The sequence below is a fragment of the Onychomys torridus genome, chromosome 2 (assembly GCF_903995425.1).
Source record: "Onychomys torridus chromosome 2, mOncTor1.1, whole genome shotgun sequence".
NCBI lineage: Eukaryota > Metazoa > Chordata > Mammalia > Rodentia > Cricetidae > Onychomys > Onychomys torridus.
In genome coordinates, this window is record NC_050444.1 from 47,172,620 (window position 1) to 47,189,983 (window position 17,364).

At 41.8% G+C, this 17,364-nt stretch overlaps 1 protein-coding gene across 1 annotated transcript; it reads left to right on the forward strand.

The window, feature by feature from the left end:
- Positions 1-7,774: 7,774 nt before the first annotated feature.
- On the forward strand, positions 7,775-13,679 carry Ndufaf4 (NADH:ubiquinone oxidoreductase complex assembly factor 4). The gene is made up of 3 exons (XM_036179887.1): positions 7,775-8,011; positions 8,237-8,340; positions 11,816-13,679. The coding sequence occupies exons 1-3, from the start codon at positions 7,876-7,878 to the stop codon at positions 12,098-12,100; spliced, it is 525 nt and encodes a 174-aa protein (XP_036035780.1). The 5' UTR covers positions 7,775-7,875; the 3' UTR covers positions 12,101-13,679.
- The last annotated feature ends 3,685 nt before the right edge of the window (positions 13,680-17,364 follow it).

A 17,364-nucleotide genomic window follows, 5' to 3' on the forward strand; every position in this document is an offset into this window, starting at 1 on the left:
CCAAATATTTCCTCTGCAAAGACCGAGACGGAGAGTCGCTGTACTTACTGAATTGTTCTGGGCAGAGGAGAATGACCTCACTGCGTTAAACCAAACCACCAGGAGACGTTCCTCACTCTCACGACAAGCAAGTCTGTAGGGTGTGGAGGTTCGGATACATTCGGGAAACTGATCGGGGGAAACTGGGTTGAAAATTAAGGCAGGAAACAAAATTCCCAATGACAAGGGAAATTAAATGGAAGTGGTAAATAAATGATGTGGGAAATCATTGAGGTACCAAGAGGATGCTCTTAATCAGCATCCTATACATAATCAGACTCTCATCCTTCATTGCACCTGCTCACTAACCACTTTTCAGTGTCCACTGAGAGAGCCCCGCACATCTTCTGATAGATATGTTACAGTCCTTCTCAGTTCAGTTTTTCAGAGATTTATGGGCTACTTTTCATGTTGTCTCTCTCTGGTGAACTTGAGGATTAGTTGTTGAGTTTCACAGAAGATTCTGTTGCAGGGCTGGTGAGGTAGCTGGGTGTTAAAGGTTTGCTTATTGTGCAAATTGATGATGAATTGAGTTAGATTGTTAGAACCAATCGTGAGGGAAGCTGGATGTGATGGCATCTGTAATCCCACAACTCCTAAGGCAATGTGGGAAGATGGAGGCAGACACAAGAGAATCACCACCTCCATATGGAAGAAACAAGGAAGACTCTGTCTCACTGAGATGGAAGGAGAGAACTGATTCCTGAAAGTTATTCTCTGGCATCCACATGTGTGTCATGGCATGAACATGCGCACATGTACACACACACACACACACACACACACACACACACACACACACATACACATTGGTAGACAGATAGACAGGTAAATTTGAAGAAAATTCTACTGTAATACCAGTGGAAAGCATACTGGGCATGCTGGTGGTTCATGCCTACTAGTATTCGAGAGGTAAAGACGGAGGATCCAGTCCAAACCTGTCCACTCAGAAGACTACAATGAAGTGATGTAACTACTGGCTGCTAAGATATGCAAGAAACCTGTGGAAGCACACAAAGAAGGAAAGACACTTCCCCCTAGTTTTTCCTGGAGGAAGAAAAGTCTGCCAACACCTTGATTTTATCCTCAACAGATTTCTTTGGGACTCTGACCTCTAGAAAAGCGAGGTACTAAGTTATTTGTTTGAAGCTATTCTTTTGTGATAACTTGCTAAGAACAGGAAACTAATCCAATGTTAGCAGTCAGAAGACAGTAACGATGGTGCCTGCATGTGAGCATAAATGCCAGTTGATAATTCTAAGTGTGAACTGAAGCTCCCAGAAAAAAATTCAGTCCTACTTTGAAGGTTCTACATGATGGCTGACTAAACTTTTGAGATTGTGGTCAGCTGGATGTTAAAGATTTAGAGCAATGCTGGTTACTGATTATCCATGTCATAGAACCTAGAAACTGGTGGTTCTCTGGACATGTCTGGAGGGAATCCCAAGATTGGTTTTATTGCTGTGGGAAGCCCCTCTCTGAAGGTTCATGACACTATTCCAAGGGCGAACGTCCTGAACTGAATGTAAATGAGCTAAGCACCAGCATTTATCTGATTGTGGATGGAATACGATCACTCTCACTATCCTGCCACCATGTCTTCTGGCCATGAAGACACATATCCCTCTGAATAAAAAGACAACCTTACTTCCTCAAGTTGCGTTTTGTCACAGCAACATCAAAAGCAACTCATATGGAAAACTGGTACCAAGAAGTGGGGTTAATGCTGGGGTCAAACTGACCTGGTGATTCTTGGGTTCTTGAAATTAGCTTAGATGAGGAACATGGAAGAATTTGGAACTTGGTGTAGTAGGTAGCTGTTCCAGCTTTGACCTGGAAGTTCTATCCCAATTGAGGCTCCTGTCTTGGGCCCACTTACACTACAACTTGGGGCACGAAAAAGACCTAGAATACTCTAAGCAGAGCTCAATGAGCCATTTTTATGGGGATTTGGAAAACAGGCATGCCAAGAGCAATGTGGGCCAAACAATGAGGTTGCAAGGGAACAAGGATGCTTTTAGGAACTGGGTTCAAGGCCCCAGATGTTATATAACGGTGAAGAGACTGTTTGTAAGCCCTCTGTGTCCTGACAGACAGCTTCAGTGAGGCTGAACTCAAAATTAACGGACTAATTTGTTTGGTGCAGTAAATGTCAAGACAGGATAGCATCCAGGCTTTGGCATGGTTACTGTTTACTGCTCTGATCCAGGTCTGCGATAGAGAACAAGAAAATGAACAAATGGATATGAGAAAATATGGTTTAGGCTGGTTCTGTTCTGCAACAGAAAATGTTTAAAGTTGCAAACAAACACTGGAGAGTTAAGAGAGTGTATTGCTCTCGTGAAGTTTGGGTCCCAGCACATTGGGTGGCTTACAACTGCCAGCAACTCCTGCAGGGGATCAGGCACCACCTTTGGGCCTTTGCAGGCACCTGCACTCACATGTACATACCCCCCCCCACACACACACACATATACACATAGTTTAAAAATGAAATGTATATTTTTTAAAAGTTGCATACAAGGAATCTGAGGAAATATATAATTATTAAAGAGATTAACACCATGGAAAAGAAACCTTTACATTATAGAAATTGTCTTTGCATTGTCTACACTGGGACAATAGGAAAGATGCACTGCGGGCAAGATCCCACTCATTAAAAGTACCATCTTCTGAAAATACAAATTCATTTGAAAGGTGAGAGACTGAACTGAAGCCAATGAAAGTATTCCCTACTAGAAGACAATCCCCCAGGTAATGGTCTTCCTGGGATTCACATGTGGAGGCCCATGCAACTGATCCAAGGGGGCAGGTTACAGCTAAAGCTGAACTTGACAGTATCATTCATGTCCTGCTTTTGCTGGAAACAAAATGGTGTGAAAGTGAGGGTGTTATAGTGGCCTACACCAAGGCTTCACAGAGCCTCGGAGGCCACGCGATGTGCGGCAGGGATAGAGTCGGTGCAAAGAAGCCCTGTGAGGCCAGTGCTTGATGCTGTGAAGGTGAAACCCAAGCTGCAGTGAAGCGTCCAGAATGCTGGAGAGCCTAGTACCGGATGACCTCTGCTGAGGAAACCTGCATGCAGTGAAAGGAGCTGGCTCCAGAGAGGCTCTGCCTGCTGTAGGTCGGGGGACGGGGCTTACCCAAGCCCTTTAGAGCACAGATGATTTCATCACAGGCCCCAAATGCTAAACATGAAGCTGCAAGATTTGGTCTTTCCCCTGCTAGATTTTGGTCTTGCTTTTGCCCACCCCTTCCTTGCTAGGCTCCCATTGCTTCCATTTGTAATGGAGCGGCTTACTCTGTGACAGTGGATATTGCAAAATTTGTAATTTATGTTATGATGTTATAGAGCTCGTATTTAAGAGATCATTTGAGTTTTAAAGTTTCAGAAGAAACCCTGAACTTGAACTTTTGAATAGTTTGGGGATTGTTAAAGACTATGGGGACATTTGAAGTTGCATTAAATGCATTTTATGAGCTGGTTATGAGCTGATGAGGACAAGAGATAGAATGTTACAGCTTAAAAGTGATATGCTTTTGGTGTAAAATTGATCAAGGATGTGGACTTGTGATGGTTCTTGGCTGTCAAGTTGAAAAGATTTATAATCACCAAAAAGAGAAACCTTGGGGCCTACCTGTTTTGATTAGATTCCTTGTGTTGAAAAAACCTACCCTAAATGTGAGTGGCATTATTTCATGGGTTTGGAGTATGATCTAAAAAAGAAAAAAGCAAGATGAATACCTGTTGAGGAATATTATTTTAACTATGTTTAAATGTGTTACATTTGTTTATGCTGCTTTTGTTTAATTATGAAAAGATGCGTTGCTGTTTCACCTTGCCTGCCTAAAGCACCTGATTGGTCTAATAAAAAGTTGAATAGCCAATAGCTAGGCAGGGATAGGTGAGCTGCGGGGCAGAGAGAATAAATAGAGAACTAGAGGAGAGAGAAGACAAGGAGAATAAGGGAGAAAGAGAGGGACACATCTGGGGCCAGAATCCAGGCAGCCCCAGCCAGCCAGCCTTGAGAAGCAGGAAAGCAGGACATACAGAAAGAAAGGTAAAAAGCCTTGAGGCAAAACATAGATACAAAGAAACAGATTAAGTTACAAGAGCTAACAAAAAAAGAGCTAAGTTAAGGCCAAACATTCATAACTAATAATACGTCTATTATGTCATGATTTGGGAGGTTGGTGGTCCAAGGGAAGGCATTTATTTCTCTCTGCTTCCTGATTGCAGAGGCAATGTGACCAGCTGGCTTGTTCTTGCTACCATGTTTTCCCTGTCATGATGGCCTGCGTATTCTTGACTATAGACCAAAATAAACACTCCTAAGAGTAGCCAATAGAAGGGCCCAGGTTATCTCAGGCTGTCTTTAGTCCTACCAGTCTCCATTTATCACTCACCTTACGTGTCTGCCCTAATATCCTTTCAACTATCAGGTAAAACCTTTAGACTGTATTAAGAGATCACTAACTTTACCAAACCAAAAGCTCACTGTGTCATCAGATAATATTTGAGACCTGTAACAGAGATTTTTCTATTCTGCTGTAACCTGCCTACCTGAGGTTCCACAAGTGTATTTGGGAAATACATTGATTTATGATTCTTTTGTCCTGGGAGTATGAAAAGTTCATTTGCCAACTTTCACACTGGATCACATTACTTGGGACAACCTGAATCTATATTCTCAAGGTCACTTGTTTTTGGCTCATAATTATTTATATCTTATTCTCTTTGAGGTGAGAGTTGTGTTTCATGTCGATATAACCTATAAGATACATATTTTCTCAGTTTGAGTACTAGATGTGCAAAAGCCTAATATATTTTGGCTTGGAGTTTGCATTGCTGACCTCAGTTCCAGGTTTCACAAACAAGTAACACTATGTCACTATGAAACTGGCCAAACTTAACCTTGGAAAAAAAAAATGTGAATTGGGTTCTTTTAAATTCGTTGGCTCCTGGGCTATAATACAGGTTTCAGAGAGGTTCTCTCTCAACATCAATACCTCACGAGGATATCATTCCTTTATACATTTCTGAGGCCCACTAGTGGCTGCAGTTTGCCCAGTATAGCAGCACCTTTAGGGTCTTTCTTGTGCTCAAGTCACCTGTTTCCTGAGTATAGTTTCTAAAATGCTCTGTAGGACATAGAAGTGTGTTCAAAGGAAGGGGTGTGTAGTGGTAAGAGTCTAGGCAGAGAGAACAGCTGAGGTGGAGGAATGGTGTATAACTGGTGCTTTTTGGGAAGATGTGAATAAATGTCTACTAACTTTATCTAGGGACAAAGGAAAAGAGAAAGCAGTAATTCCACCGAAGTCCAACTTGGCAAGCCAATGAATTTGTTGGGGGTTACTTATAGGAATATATTAAAGGGATGTAGGGATGACTCAAGGGCAGCTGCTACACTAAAAACCCACTCTAATCTACAGGGCTGGAGCTCTGTGTGTGACCTGCAGGCAGCTCCAGCATTACAGGGCTGGAGCTCTGTGTGTGACCTGCAGGCAGGTCCACAGCTCTGAGCCTCTCCCAGGACTTGACCAATGGCTTGCTGGATCATATAGGCTTCAGCTTTCCCAGACTTGTGAGGTCTGTTTACCTCCTTAGTCTTCTAAGTGTACTTCTGGCTTTAGGAGGCAATATTCCAACCAGAGGAAAGTGCCACACAGCGAGGGAAGCATGGAGGGACTGACTGCCCAGGGACTCTTACTGCTGCTGGTGCCTGGCAAAGACAGATGGCATTTTAAACCATTGACACAATTCCTACCTATGTTCCAGCCTTCTGGGTGCAATAATGCCACCACAGGGAAAGAGTGTGTTAGTCAGCAATTGAAACTGAACTTAGCATAAATAAGTACCTACTTTGTACTAGCATCCTATGTGGATACAGCACAAAACAAAGCAAAAGGAAATGTCTCTTCTCAAAAAACTAGTATTTCAGTGTGTAGGCAACACTAGGAGCTCATTAGTATCATTCATTACCGGCTATCGGCCCTATTCCAACACTTGGCTGAGAGAAAAGCATACCTCCAACTTGCCTTGGGAACCTGCTTTCAACCCTTAAACATAAGCCAGAGGGGAATTCTTAAGTTCAGACCTCCTGTTATTTTGTGTGTTTTGACAAGAAGAGCTGGGATTATGCATGCATGGTTCAGGATTTATTTCCATTATGATTACCAAATAGGACAGTTAAGCATGGTTTCTGCTGGAGTCTGTGGGCCTTGTTTTGGCCTTTGAGGACCTGAGTAACCTCAGGCCAGGGTGAGGCAAAGCATGTGGCTCACCTGAGGATGGCTCTTCCGGAGTCAAATCCAAGCTCTGCCTGAATGTGAAAACCCACAAATCTTTGTGTTATCTGCTGCCCTGGACTTATGGGAAACTCCTGTGTAAGGTTACTTTCTTGTTGCCCTAAGTTTGGTGGAATCACATGACAATGAGGTTTTTCACGTTTGAAACACTTTAACAGGCAGTGAATGGAACTGCTACTATAATTCTTAAAGCACACAACAGCTTCATGAAGTCAACGGACATCCCTTGGCATGCAGAGAAACTGGTTTAAAAAAAATTCACTGAATTACGAACTTGCTTAAAACCTCTAAGATGGAAATCTTGGAGCAGCCTGCCACCTTCAGGATAACTAACCAATTAACTCAGAGAACACAGGTTTTCGCTTCTATATGTTACATCTTCCAATATATTCCTTATAGCAGTCACCAGAGAAATGTTTCATGATAAGCAACAGTGAGAACTTTACCCTCTAATGTTTTTCCTAAGATGGTGGTGCAGTCTAATTAAGAATAGTCATTTAGAAAATTAAATCCCCTCGTTTGCTTTAAATTGGTTAGACACAACCAGTCTATTTCATTTAATCAAACAGCTAAGTTTTTGCAGCCACAGTCTAGGAGAATATTATTAATTAGGAAACATATTTTTGTTGTTGTTGTTGTTGTTTTTGGTAGGCTTTAAAAAACTTATGGGTCAATCACAATATTTCTTTATGGGTCAATTTCACTATTTCTAAATAATTTTAAATAAATTCAGTATGAGAGGAATCCATTCAGAAATGAAAAGGAAGAAAGAAATGAAGGGGCAGTGGAAGAGGAGGGGAAGGGAAGAAAGAATATGTTGATTTTTTTGCAAATACACTATTAAAGCACAAGTTACACCAGGCTCTCTCAAGATTGCTGAGACTCAGAGAGCCAGCAGAGCTGAGAAATGGGACGGAGAAGAGCAGGGTGATTCGGTGCTCATGGAGGAACAGGTCAAATTAGTAGTAAGAAAGGAAACCTTAAAATTCATAGCATTAGGAACAATGTGACTGGGAAATGGGTGTCAAGATACTGGAAGAAGAAAACAAAACAAAAAACTGTGGAGTGCACAGGCAAGGCACAGGACACTCAGAGCTGTCGAAGTGGAAAAGCGGCTGAGAACAAAGATTCCTCCTTCTCGTTTTTTTTCAAAAGCAGAGGCAGGTAAGTTCAGAACCTTGACCCTCCGCACTGTCCTTGGAAAGGGTTGCAAGATCTCCGCCTTAGACTGCCTCAACCCGGAATTTCGCAACCCTGCAGTCACGTGGGCTGCTGCAGCCGCTCGGCTCCTTCTCCGAGAGCGTCCCTGACAACGCCGCCGACACGCGTCTGCGCAGGCGTCCCCCGCCCCGGCAGGCGGGCGGCGGAACCCAGCGTGCGTCCTCCCGGCCGCCAGGGGGCGACGAGCGCGTCCTCGGCGGCTTCCCGGCGCCTGAGCCCGGGCGCGGGCATGCTCCGTGCGCACAGAGGTCACCCGCGCCGGCGCCTCCCACGTGCGCGGTGACCCGCGGGCAGCATGGTGTAGCGATGGGGGCTCGGGTGACCCGCGCCTTCAGGAACTTCAACCTGGAGAACCGGGCGGATCGGGAGCTGAGCAAGATGAAGCCCTCCACGGCCCCCAAGCACCCGTCCACCCGCAGCCTCCTGCGCGAGCAGCTGAGCCGTGAGTGTCCCGGGCCTCCGGTGACATTGAGGTCGTCCCCGCGCGGGCACGGTGGCGGCGCCGGGTGTCGTCCCCCCACGCACGCACACTAGCTGTCCAGATGATTGTTTCTTTTAAAAAAAATTTAAAATCGTCTTACGCGTTTACGGGTTTCGAGATAGTTTCCTTTAAAAAAAATAATAAAAATTATGGCCTTTTTTTTTTCTTTCCTTTTTCTTTTCTTAGAGCATCCAGAAATCAAAGAGGAAGTTTCTAGAAAAGATAACGAGCTGTTGTTGTTACTAAAAGATGTCTATGTCGATTCCAAAGATCCGGTGTCTTCCCTGCCGGTAACGTATGCTTTCATTGAGTCAAAGGTGCATTTTGGAGGCCCGAGGAAGTGATCTAGAAAAACAGGGCAACCGGGGACACACAGTGCAGATGTGGGGAGGGGGGGTCCGGAAGTGTCAGTGGGGAGCACAGCGACTGAGACACAGGGCTTGGTCATTGGATACTTGGGGAATGCCAACAGGGATTGATTAAATGCACCTGTGTGAAAGGTTGTTCGCAGAAGTTGTGGGGTTGGTTAAGGTACTTTTAGTGGTTACCTGGGTGACAAAAGATGGCTTTTAAAGCTCTTTTCATGTCTATAGGTTGAGGTGCACTTACCTTAGGACAGCTTCTGGTTAGGGGATTGTGGGGGCATGTTTGCGTTTTTAAGGGTGTTTCCGGACAGGATATGTAATATTATGTGTCAGTTCATATGATATGCTGGAATGGTGGGCATGTCACATGTGTCAGGTATAAGTGTTTCTGTGTAGTGGTAGAACCGACCTTGGTCGTACTCTCTGAGGCCTGTGATACTGTGGGCCACCGACATTAAGCAGATGAGCAGCTCTACAGCCACAGTGTTATTCCGGGCCCTCGGGAAGTAGGGACTGCTGGAGGGAGTGACATTTAAACCTGGGCCAGGAGTGTGAATTGAAGTTGGAATCAGGGAGGCGACCATCGACCATCGTGATCAAGGTGCAGAGTTAGATTAAATGATGAGGAAGTGCCAGCCACAGCTCTCAACGTCTTTTGCATTCTAAAGTTTTTTGTACTGCCAAATGGTAGGCAAAAGACTTTACGATTGCAGTTACTTATGTAATACTCATAATTTAATAGTGACTGTAGGATTTCGTTATTACCAGAGTCTCAATTCAGGATGCATCGATTGATGGCGATAGTATGATATTTTTAAGCTGACACGGAGCAGTACTTAGAAATACTGTTTTTCATTTATGCTGAGCATATGTTTTTGTGATTTTATGTAAAGATATTTACTTGGTGTTTAGTATTAGAGTTTAGTATAAGAGATCAGTTTAACCTCTTCAAATATGTGTCAGTCACCTAAATGTGTAATTTATTTACTAATTCCTTTCCCTTCTTCTCTTTATAGACTTATGTATTTGCTTTTGCTTCTTACTACTAGATGCATACTACCTCAATTAATAGGGCGCTATAATAAATCCTGGTGACTATTATGACCTAAAAAGCTTCTTGTCTCTTCTCAAATGATTTTTTCTAAATGAACTTGGAATCACACTGTCAGTGTCTTCATTAACCCTTGTTTAAATTGGACTGTAGTTAGATTAGGATTCATAGGCTAACTAGAAAAAGATTAACATCCTTTAATTGTTGAGTCTTTGAGGAAGAGAGGGAAGTTGTTTCTATTAAGTAGAATTTTCATCCCCTAGTTTTAATATATGGGAAAATCAGTGATTTTTATTTTGCAACTAGCCCTATATTACTAGTTATTTATTATTTCTGCTAGAAATTAGTTTTTCAGTTTCTTTTTTTTCATATCCCTATGTGGAATTTGTAGTTCTCTGCCTTCCTACTAAATGAAGAGAGGACATTCAGTTTCATTAAAAAATTTTTTTTTTAATACAAAATGCTGAAGGGAAAAGGAAAATCTGGTATGTATGGAGTGGAGGTGGATCTACTGGGTTTGGAGGATGAGAGACACTTTGAGATTTAGGGATTCAAAGGCATTCACAAGTGTGAGTGTCAGGTGGGGATATGAAAGTGGAATGGGTGGTGGTCTGGAGACTGATTAGAGTGTACGTGGCCAGGGGAAAGTGAAGGATTTGGATTACAGCTGGATCATGAAAGTGCATGCCAAGCAGTTGTAGTTATATTAGAAGGGCTTTGGAGAGTCTTTGAAGAGTTTAGTTTAATGTGGGGGAAAGTGCTGTTAGGTTTGAGAGTGAGTTAGGAGGGAACAAAATTATCTAGTTAGAAGAAACCTGCTAGATGTCTTTTGATAGTTCCTTCACATGGCCCTGGCATGGTCTAGGGTGGTTTATTGGTATAGAGGATAAGAGAATGGGATCAAGAGAGACTTGGGAGATAGTATGAACAGTATCTGTTCATAGGTTAGATACAGAGTTTTAAACATGGACTTGGAAGCAGGTAGATTGGTAGGTTCAGTATTAGACACTCTGAAGTTGAGGTGTATACAGGTCCAAGTAGTGATGCCCATTAGTCATTTGGGATTTGGGGCTTAAATACCCAAAGAAAGGTCTTGGTTTGGAGCCACAGATTTTGATATGTGGTCCAAAATGGGAGGTAGGGAGTGAGTGAAGATCCAGAAATTCAAGGCCAGCCCAGCATACATGACACCCTGTCACCAAAAAAAAAAAGAAAAAAGAAAAGACAAAGAAGATGTAGTTGGAACTTAATGAGGCAGCAGAAGGGACAAGAGCCACTAGGAAAATGGAAGAAACCTGGAAGTATGGATGGAAACTGGGGAAGATTTAGCATGGAAGCTGAGGGGTAGGGCCTTGGTGGTTGCAGGTAGATTCATGTATTCGAGTCAGCAGTTTGAGTCAGGTATGGTGAGCTGCTGTAGTTAGTTCAGGTGACTGCTGAAGAGTGCATCTGAATAAAGCAGCTGGGGTCATTAGGGCGGATTTATCATTTCAGCTTTAACTCAGTTACAGGGCTGATTTAAAGAGGCTTTGGGTTTGAGAGTTTTCAAAAGGAAGTGAAGATAAAATTTTATATGTTGGCCAAGAAGTGTGTAGGCAGGTACAGTTGAAAATGAGAAGAAAAAGGGAATGCTTGGAACAGCTTAGGTGATGCACTGTGGTAAGACTAACCAGAGCAACTAGGAGAGGAAAAGGGTTGTTTCATCTGACATCGAGGTAACAGTTCATCAGTGAGGGAAGGATGGAAAAGTTTTCAAGTAAGCTATTACAGCATTGTTAGGATGCCGCGCTTCTGAAACTGGGCCACTTTAACCAACTCTCATTCTTTTAATGTGCAAGTTGAGGTTTCCTTACCTGAGCGCTTAGGACCAGAAGTCGTACCGATCTGATTTGGGAGTATTTGTATGTACATTATGAAGCATCTTTATGGCAGTTTCCAATTTTAATCATGAAATTCATTTATATTTCATATACAACTTACAAAGCCTGAAAGCGAGTTGAGGGGTTATTCTTCGTATACTTGCATTTTCACTGCTGATCATCACAGAAGTTAGATGTGAAAATTTCCACTTGAGGCATCATGGTGGGGTTCAGAAGTTTTGGGTTTTAGAACATTTGTATCTCACCTTTTGAGATTAATAATGCTAAGTGGAGGTGAGTAAATGACATGCATTCAGTTACAATTTCTAGAGCATTTCTTAGAGCAAGCTATAACTAGGAAAAGACAACTACAGTGAGAAAATACAGTTTGAGGAAGTATAGATGGGTTTCTTTGAAAAGAAACAGTATAGACTTCAGGATCATGGGAGATGTAAATCTTTTATCCTAAAGCCCTTTTGTTTGGTACTAGGTAAAAGATGGTGAACTACAGCAAAAACCGAAGGAATTCAGACTTCCCATTGGACATCACTTGGATAAGAATGTCAAGGACATTCCCAAAGGCAAAATTTCTGTTGTAGAAGCATTGACACTTCTCAATAATCATAAACTTTCTCCAGAAACATGGACTGCTGAGAAAATTGCCCAAGAGTACTATTTAGAACTGAAAGATGTAAATTCCCTCCTGAAATATTTTGTTACTTTTGAAGTCAAGGTCTTCCCTCCTGAAGACAAGAAAGCAATACCATCAAAATGAAGAAAATTGTAAAATAACATCCTCTGTGTACTCCCAAGCTCTGTGTCCTTGTTTTAGTGTATTTAATTATACAAGTTACTGTGAACTGAATGCCCCTACTTTGAGTGCTCTGTGACCTCTTCAGGATTGTTCATAGAATGTTCTTTTTTTAAAATTTATGTATGTGTAGTTCCTTGGTATATGTCAGCATGGCTAATCCCATGTATAAATTAATTACAAGTTAGAGAGGTAATGTGTCATTTTAGACACATGAGCTTTAAATTGGTCCTGTGGCCCAAATCATTTAATATTAAGTCTCACTTTCCAGCCTTGGCTGTTGGTTCTTTGTAGGAGACACTGAAGCAAGAGCCCTCCTGATTCCTCCAAGAGCGGCATTTGTTAGGGAAAGAGATTCTCAGCAATGAGACATGGTGACTATTTCCCAAATGAAGAAAGAGAAAACTGAGTACAAAAGCAGAAAAATATTGATTACCACTCTGGAGAATGTTTATGTTTTGAATTGGTTTTAGGTAGACAATAACTTTTTAGAAGAATTAGTGGTGTCTGTAACAGGTCAGCAGTCTCTGTTTTGACAAATAGAGGTAACTTTTGGAGAGACAGGCAGTACTTAGAACGATTTGAACAATTAACTTCTAATTTAGAAATAAGATAAATATGTAAGGCACTGTTAAGAGGATCCAAATTCTATGGCCAGATGTTTATAACTGTTTTCATTCTAGGAGAAAATGTAGCAATCAAAAATAAAAATACAGTCCGTGAAGGACATGGGAAATTACCAGTTCATTCACTTAAACTCGGGAGCATAACACACTCCAGTAATAGAATCTCAGATGAGGTAATATGGCATGTTATACCTGTGGTTTCTTGGCTGTATTGTTATACCTGTGGTTTCTTGGCTGTATTGTTTGGCCTCTGTAATTTAATTGCTATAAAACGTATAATGCGCCTTGTATGAGTTCAGGATAGTGGTGACAATAAATGACAAAGGACCAAGCAAATACAAGTTCTTGTAGTTAAGGTGGATGTCCAAAGAACATGTGACTGAATTGTTTGTAGTTTATGGTACAAGGAGTCAGAATTTAGATTTTCTAAATCCTACTACTATTTTGTTCTATTGTGCCAAAAACAAACACATTTCAAAAGGATGGAATGGAGTTGGGGGAATTGGGATTGTCCATGTGCTTTCAAGGGAAGACAGATCTGTTTCCCTCGATTCCCCTGGAAATGATGCGGAAGATGAGAGCAATTCAGGGTGATGATAGAGTGAGGCAAGTGTAACAGCAAAGACAGGAAGTGAATGGGAAGTCTGTAAGCTTTTTTTCCAATCTAGTACCATTGAAAAAAAACTATACCTAGTTATTTGTTGTTCAATACAGAAGTTTAAGAGAACACACTAATACTAATCGGTGCAAAATTATATTTGAAAACTCAATCAGTTAAAACCATCCTCTTTTCATTCAGAATGAATACTTGAATTACTAGTACTGCTACTTTTGACTCATTTTTGCTGTGGCTAGGCAGATGTAATATGGTTTCTACTCTATGGAATCACAATAAAATACTTCCATTTTACACTTTAGTCTGTTCTGCTTTTTATTTCATGTCACAGAAGTTGTGTGGATTTCACGTTTTAGATAACAATTTAGATTTCAGTTATATTACTAGCTATGTCTGATTGTCCTCAACTCTAAAGCCAGCAATTCCAAATGTTTGAAGAGCAGTTTATGTACCAGGTGCTAATCTAGGTGCTTTACATGTATTCATTTGATTAACATTTATCCCAGACATGAAGTTAATGTTTTCCTGGGAAAGTTGCAGCCTGGGGAACTTCAGTAGCTTCAGAGATTAGGGGATGTTGAAAATTAAATAGAATATTTTGTACTGCCTGTTACACTGGATTGCCTTTTTGGAAGTTGTAAGAATGATGTGAAATGATATGCAGGTTGCTTGGGCATAAAAGGCCAAGAATGCTCAAATGCATGCTTTTATGAAAGTCCTTTGTAGAGCTTTGGGCTAATGGATGTCTAAGCCCTTTCTATTGTGAGAGTCTTGGCTATCAGAATTGAGGTCACTGAGTGATTGGATTCTAAATCACGGATGTTCTAAAACTGGCCAGTGACTGTAATGTATGCTGGTACTGTGGGGAGGCAGTATTTATTATGAAAGGTGAGGAATGGGGAACTGAATAAGGAGGAGAGAAGAAAAGAATGCCCAGGTTTGAGTTTAGTGAAAATGAGCTAAGAAAAGCTGTTCATTAAGAAGTCTGCAGTGGGTTTGGTAAAATTCTACCATAAAGAGATAGGTTATCCAAATTTGCGGAAGAAGAGTGGGTGGTTTGGTAAAAGATACAGGGTATCTAAACTTAGGCACATCTCTTGGAAGTACCAACAATTTGGTATCAACAGGCACATAGATAAACTCAAGAATGCTCACCCAACCACAAAGACTAGATTGCAAAGCCATCTGGGTATTTGCTATAACAGCTCTACCTTTTATTTTTTTGTGGGGATATCATTTTAAGACCATGTCTTATTGTGTAGGCCAAGGAGGTCTCAAATTACTCAATCCACCTGCATCAGCCTCCCAAGTACTCTCCTTAGCTCCAGTGTATCACTATTAGTGCCTCATCACTCAGAAAGAGCTGCATGTTTGTGTTGGTCTTTAAATACTCAGAAATGGACATCCTCCTTTCTGTATTTACTCAATGCCTATCCTTTTCTTTGATCTGAATCTGTGTAAGCTAAGTAGCTATTTAATACAGAACCTTTTGGGAATGAATGCCATGGACACTCCTCTGGTTAGCCATTGGTTAGTATTAACAATAGAACTAGTCATGGATTCAGCTTGACCTGACCATAGCCATTTTCATTCATAGTTTCCATAACTGCTCAGAATAACACTGATTTTCCCTGTAATAGCTGACCTCTGACTAGGACCTGCCATGAAGGAACAGGTCTGCTTAAGGTAAACTAGGTATGTTCTGGACTACTTTTATAGGCTTCTGTCTTTGTAACTTCTGTCATGAGGCTCCACCAACTCTTGATGTCATCAGGACTGCTTTTGTCAGTGAGTCCCCCAATAAACTACTGCAATCTTGGGAAAAAAAATAGCTGTATGTGTGTGTGTGTTTTGTGTTTGTGGGGACACATGCCAGAGCCTGTGTGTGGAGCTAAGAGGGCAGCAGGTGAGTTGAATCCTTTCACCATGTAGGTCCCAGGGATTGAACTCACATTGTCAGGTTCGGTGACCAATGACTTTACTTGGAGAGCCATCTTGCTGGTCCTGGTTTTTGTTTCTTGTTATATAACACTATGACACTCATTCTCATACACCAAGACAGTTGTTCCAAAACAATCAGTGAATCAGTCAATAGACCAAGAAAATGAATAAAGAAGAAATCCTAAGTTAGTCATCTGAATCCATGAAGGAAGTGTGGCTTGTGTATTGAATACTCCATGGCCTACTTGTGCGTGAGTATGGGCACGTCCCCAAATTGCTGCTGTGTTTGGGGCAGTAGTTTGTTGAATACCTTACCCCACTGACGTAAAGAAGGCTGGCATCTTGTTGTTGCAGGGAGATTGGTGGTGTTATGGGCAGTTCAGGTGGCTGTGATACCTATTTAGCTGCAGACAAGAATTTAAAGATTTTTAGGTAAAGTTACAGCTTGGAAAAAGCTATGTGTCTAAAATATTTCAACCCTCTGGCTTGTCTCATCTCAGGATCTTCCCTGCCAGAAATGCCAAACTAGAGACCCTTGCTCACTTGGTTTCACTGAGGGTGTTAGAACAGCAAGAGAAAACAAGTTTGAGCAATTAGTTTTGAGCAATCATAATCTGAATGGAATGTAAAACATTAGGAACCTTGAGAAGAGTGAAGACACTTTCCTATGATGGTTTTTTTTTTTTTTTTTTTTTTTTTTTGCCTCTCTGTTAATTCAGTACAAGGGAAAGGCACAGACTATTTCAGGAGAGTGGAGAGAGCCTCCTGTGTCAGAAACCAGGACCATTGCAGACTTTCTAAATGTTACAAAATCTTGGAACCAACTGCTTTGTGAGTGGAATTGCCTGAATGGTGAGTCTGGGACATGGGAAGGAGTGACATCTCTCTGTCGGAAAATAAAGCTGGAAAAGTCAGCACTGGTACTGTTCATTTAAACCCTTATCTAGTTGTACATATAATGCAAAATAAAGCTGGAAAAGTGAGCACTGGTACCGTTCATTTAAACCCTTATCTAGTTGTACATATAATGCCTGCCAGATCCTGGGAAATCATTTTCTGACAGAATGGATCTTCTTGAATATGAGAGGCATGTCTAAATGAGAGTGATCCACCAGGACAGTTGTCCCGTTCTTCATAGAAAATCACTGACAAAGCCCAAGGTATTCTGTGGGAAATGGGCACACCACAGAATAAATCAGATTTTCTTTCTCTTTTTTTAGTGCCCAAAAAGAACAAAAAAATTATCAAATGCCCCTCAAGTTCCTTTCTCTTCTTCCTCAGCCCAGCTGGTGGGCAAGATTACTTAGAATGTAGTCAAGGCCGTTGTAACCTGAGACTAAGTCTGGTTGGGACTGGGTGCACCTTCCCACCAAAGAGATGCAGAAACAAGCATATTGAGTAGAAGAGGGCTGGTCCAAGAAAGCACCAGTAGGATGACGTGCTTGCAAGCAAGTGGAACCTTGGCAGACCCATGGAAGGACTTCAAAGAGAGCAACCTTTGCTTCCTGCTGCTCCTTGAGGGAAAGTGAGGAATTTCCTCCCTCCAGCATTGCCAACTGTTGGAATGGGTCCCCTGCTCCACTCCTGTGAGTAAAGGCTGTAAGGAGCAATCAGAGGCCTCATGGTGAACTCCCTATTTACTGGCCCTTCCAGTATAAGATTTGATAGATAAATGTGTTAAATATATACTGATGAGCTACCACTCAGGATGCTCTCCAGGGCCCTGGACAGTTAATTGATTGTTTTATCTAGGCAGTAGTGCTTCTCCCAGCTTACATATTTGTTACCAATCTCCCCAGTCTCCAAAAACATACCAAAGATAACTACTCTATCAGGGAAGACACTACAGACTAATGGAGGAATTTTAACCCAGAATTCAGGCAGGGAAGGCAGCATTACTCAAGGAAGAAAAGTGGGACCCTGTTAACCTCCCCACATCTAAGCAGGTAATAAATACCAGACAGTACAAGTTTTCAGGTGACGAACTGGGATGGGAGTGCCCATATAAGAATTACAATGCATGCTAGGATTTGCCACCTGCCCAC

Excerpts from the sequence above, each read along its gene's own strand:
- Ndufaf4 (XM_036179887.1), top strand. The coding sequence starts at position 7,876 with ATGGGGGCTCGGGTGACCCGCGCCTTCAGGAACTTCAACCTGGAGAAC. Across the intron at positions 8,012-8,236 it reads CCTGCGCGAGCAGCTGAGCC|AGCATCCAGAAATCAAAGAG; the intron begins GTGAGTGTCCCG and ends TTCTTTTCTTAG. Across the intron at positions 8,341-11,815 it reads ATCCGGTGTCTTCCCTGCCG|GTAAAAGATGGTGAACTACA; the intron begins GTAACGTATGCT and ends GTTTGGTACTAG.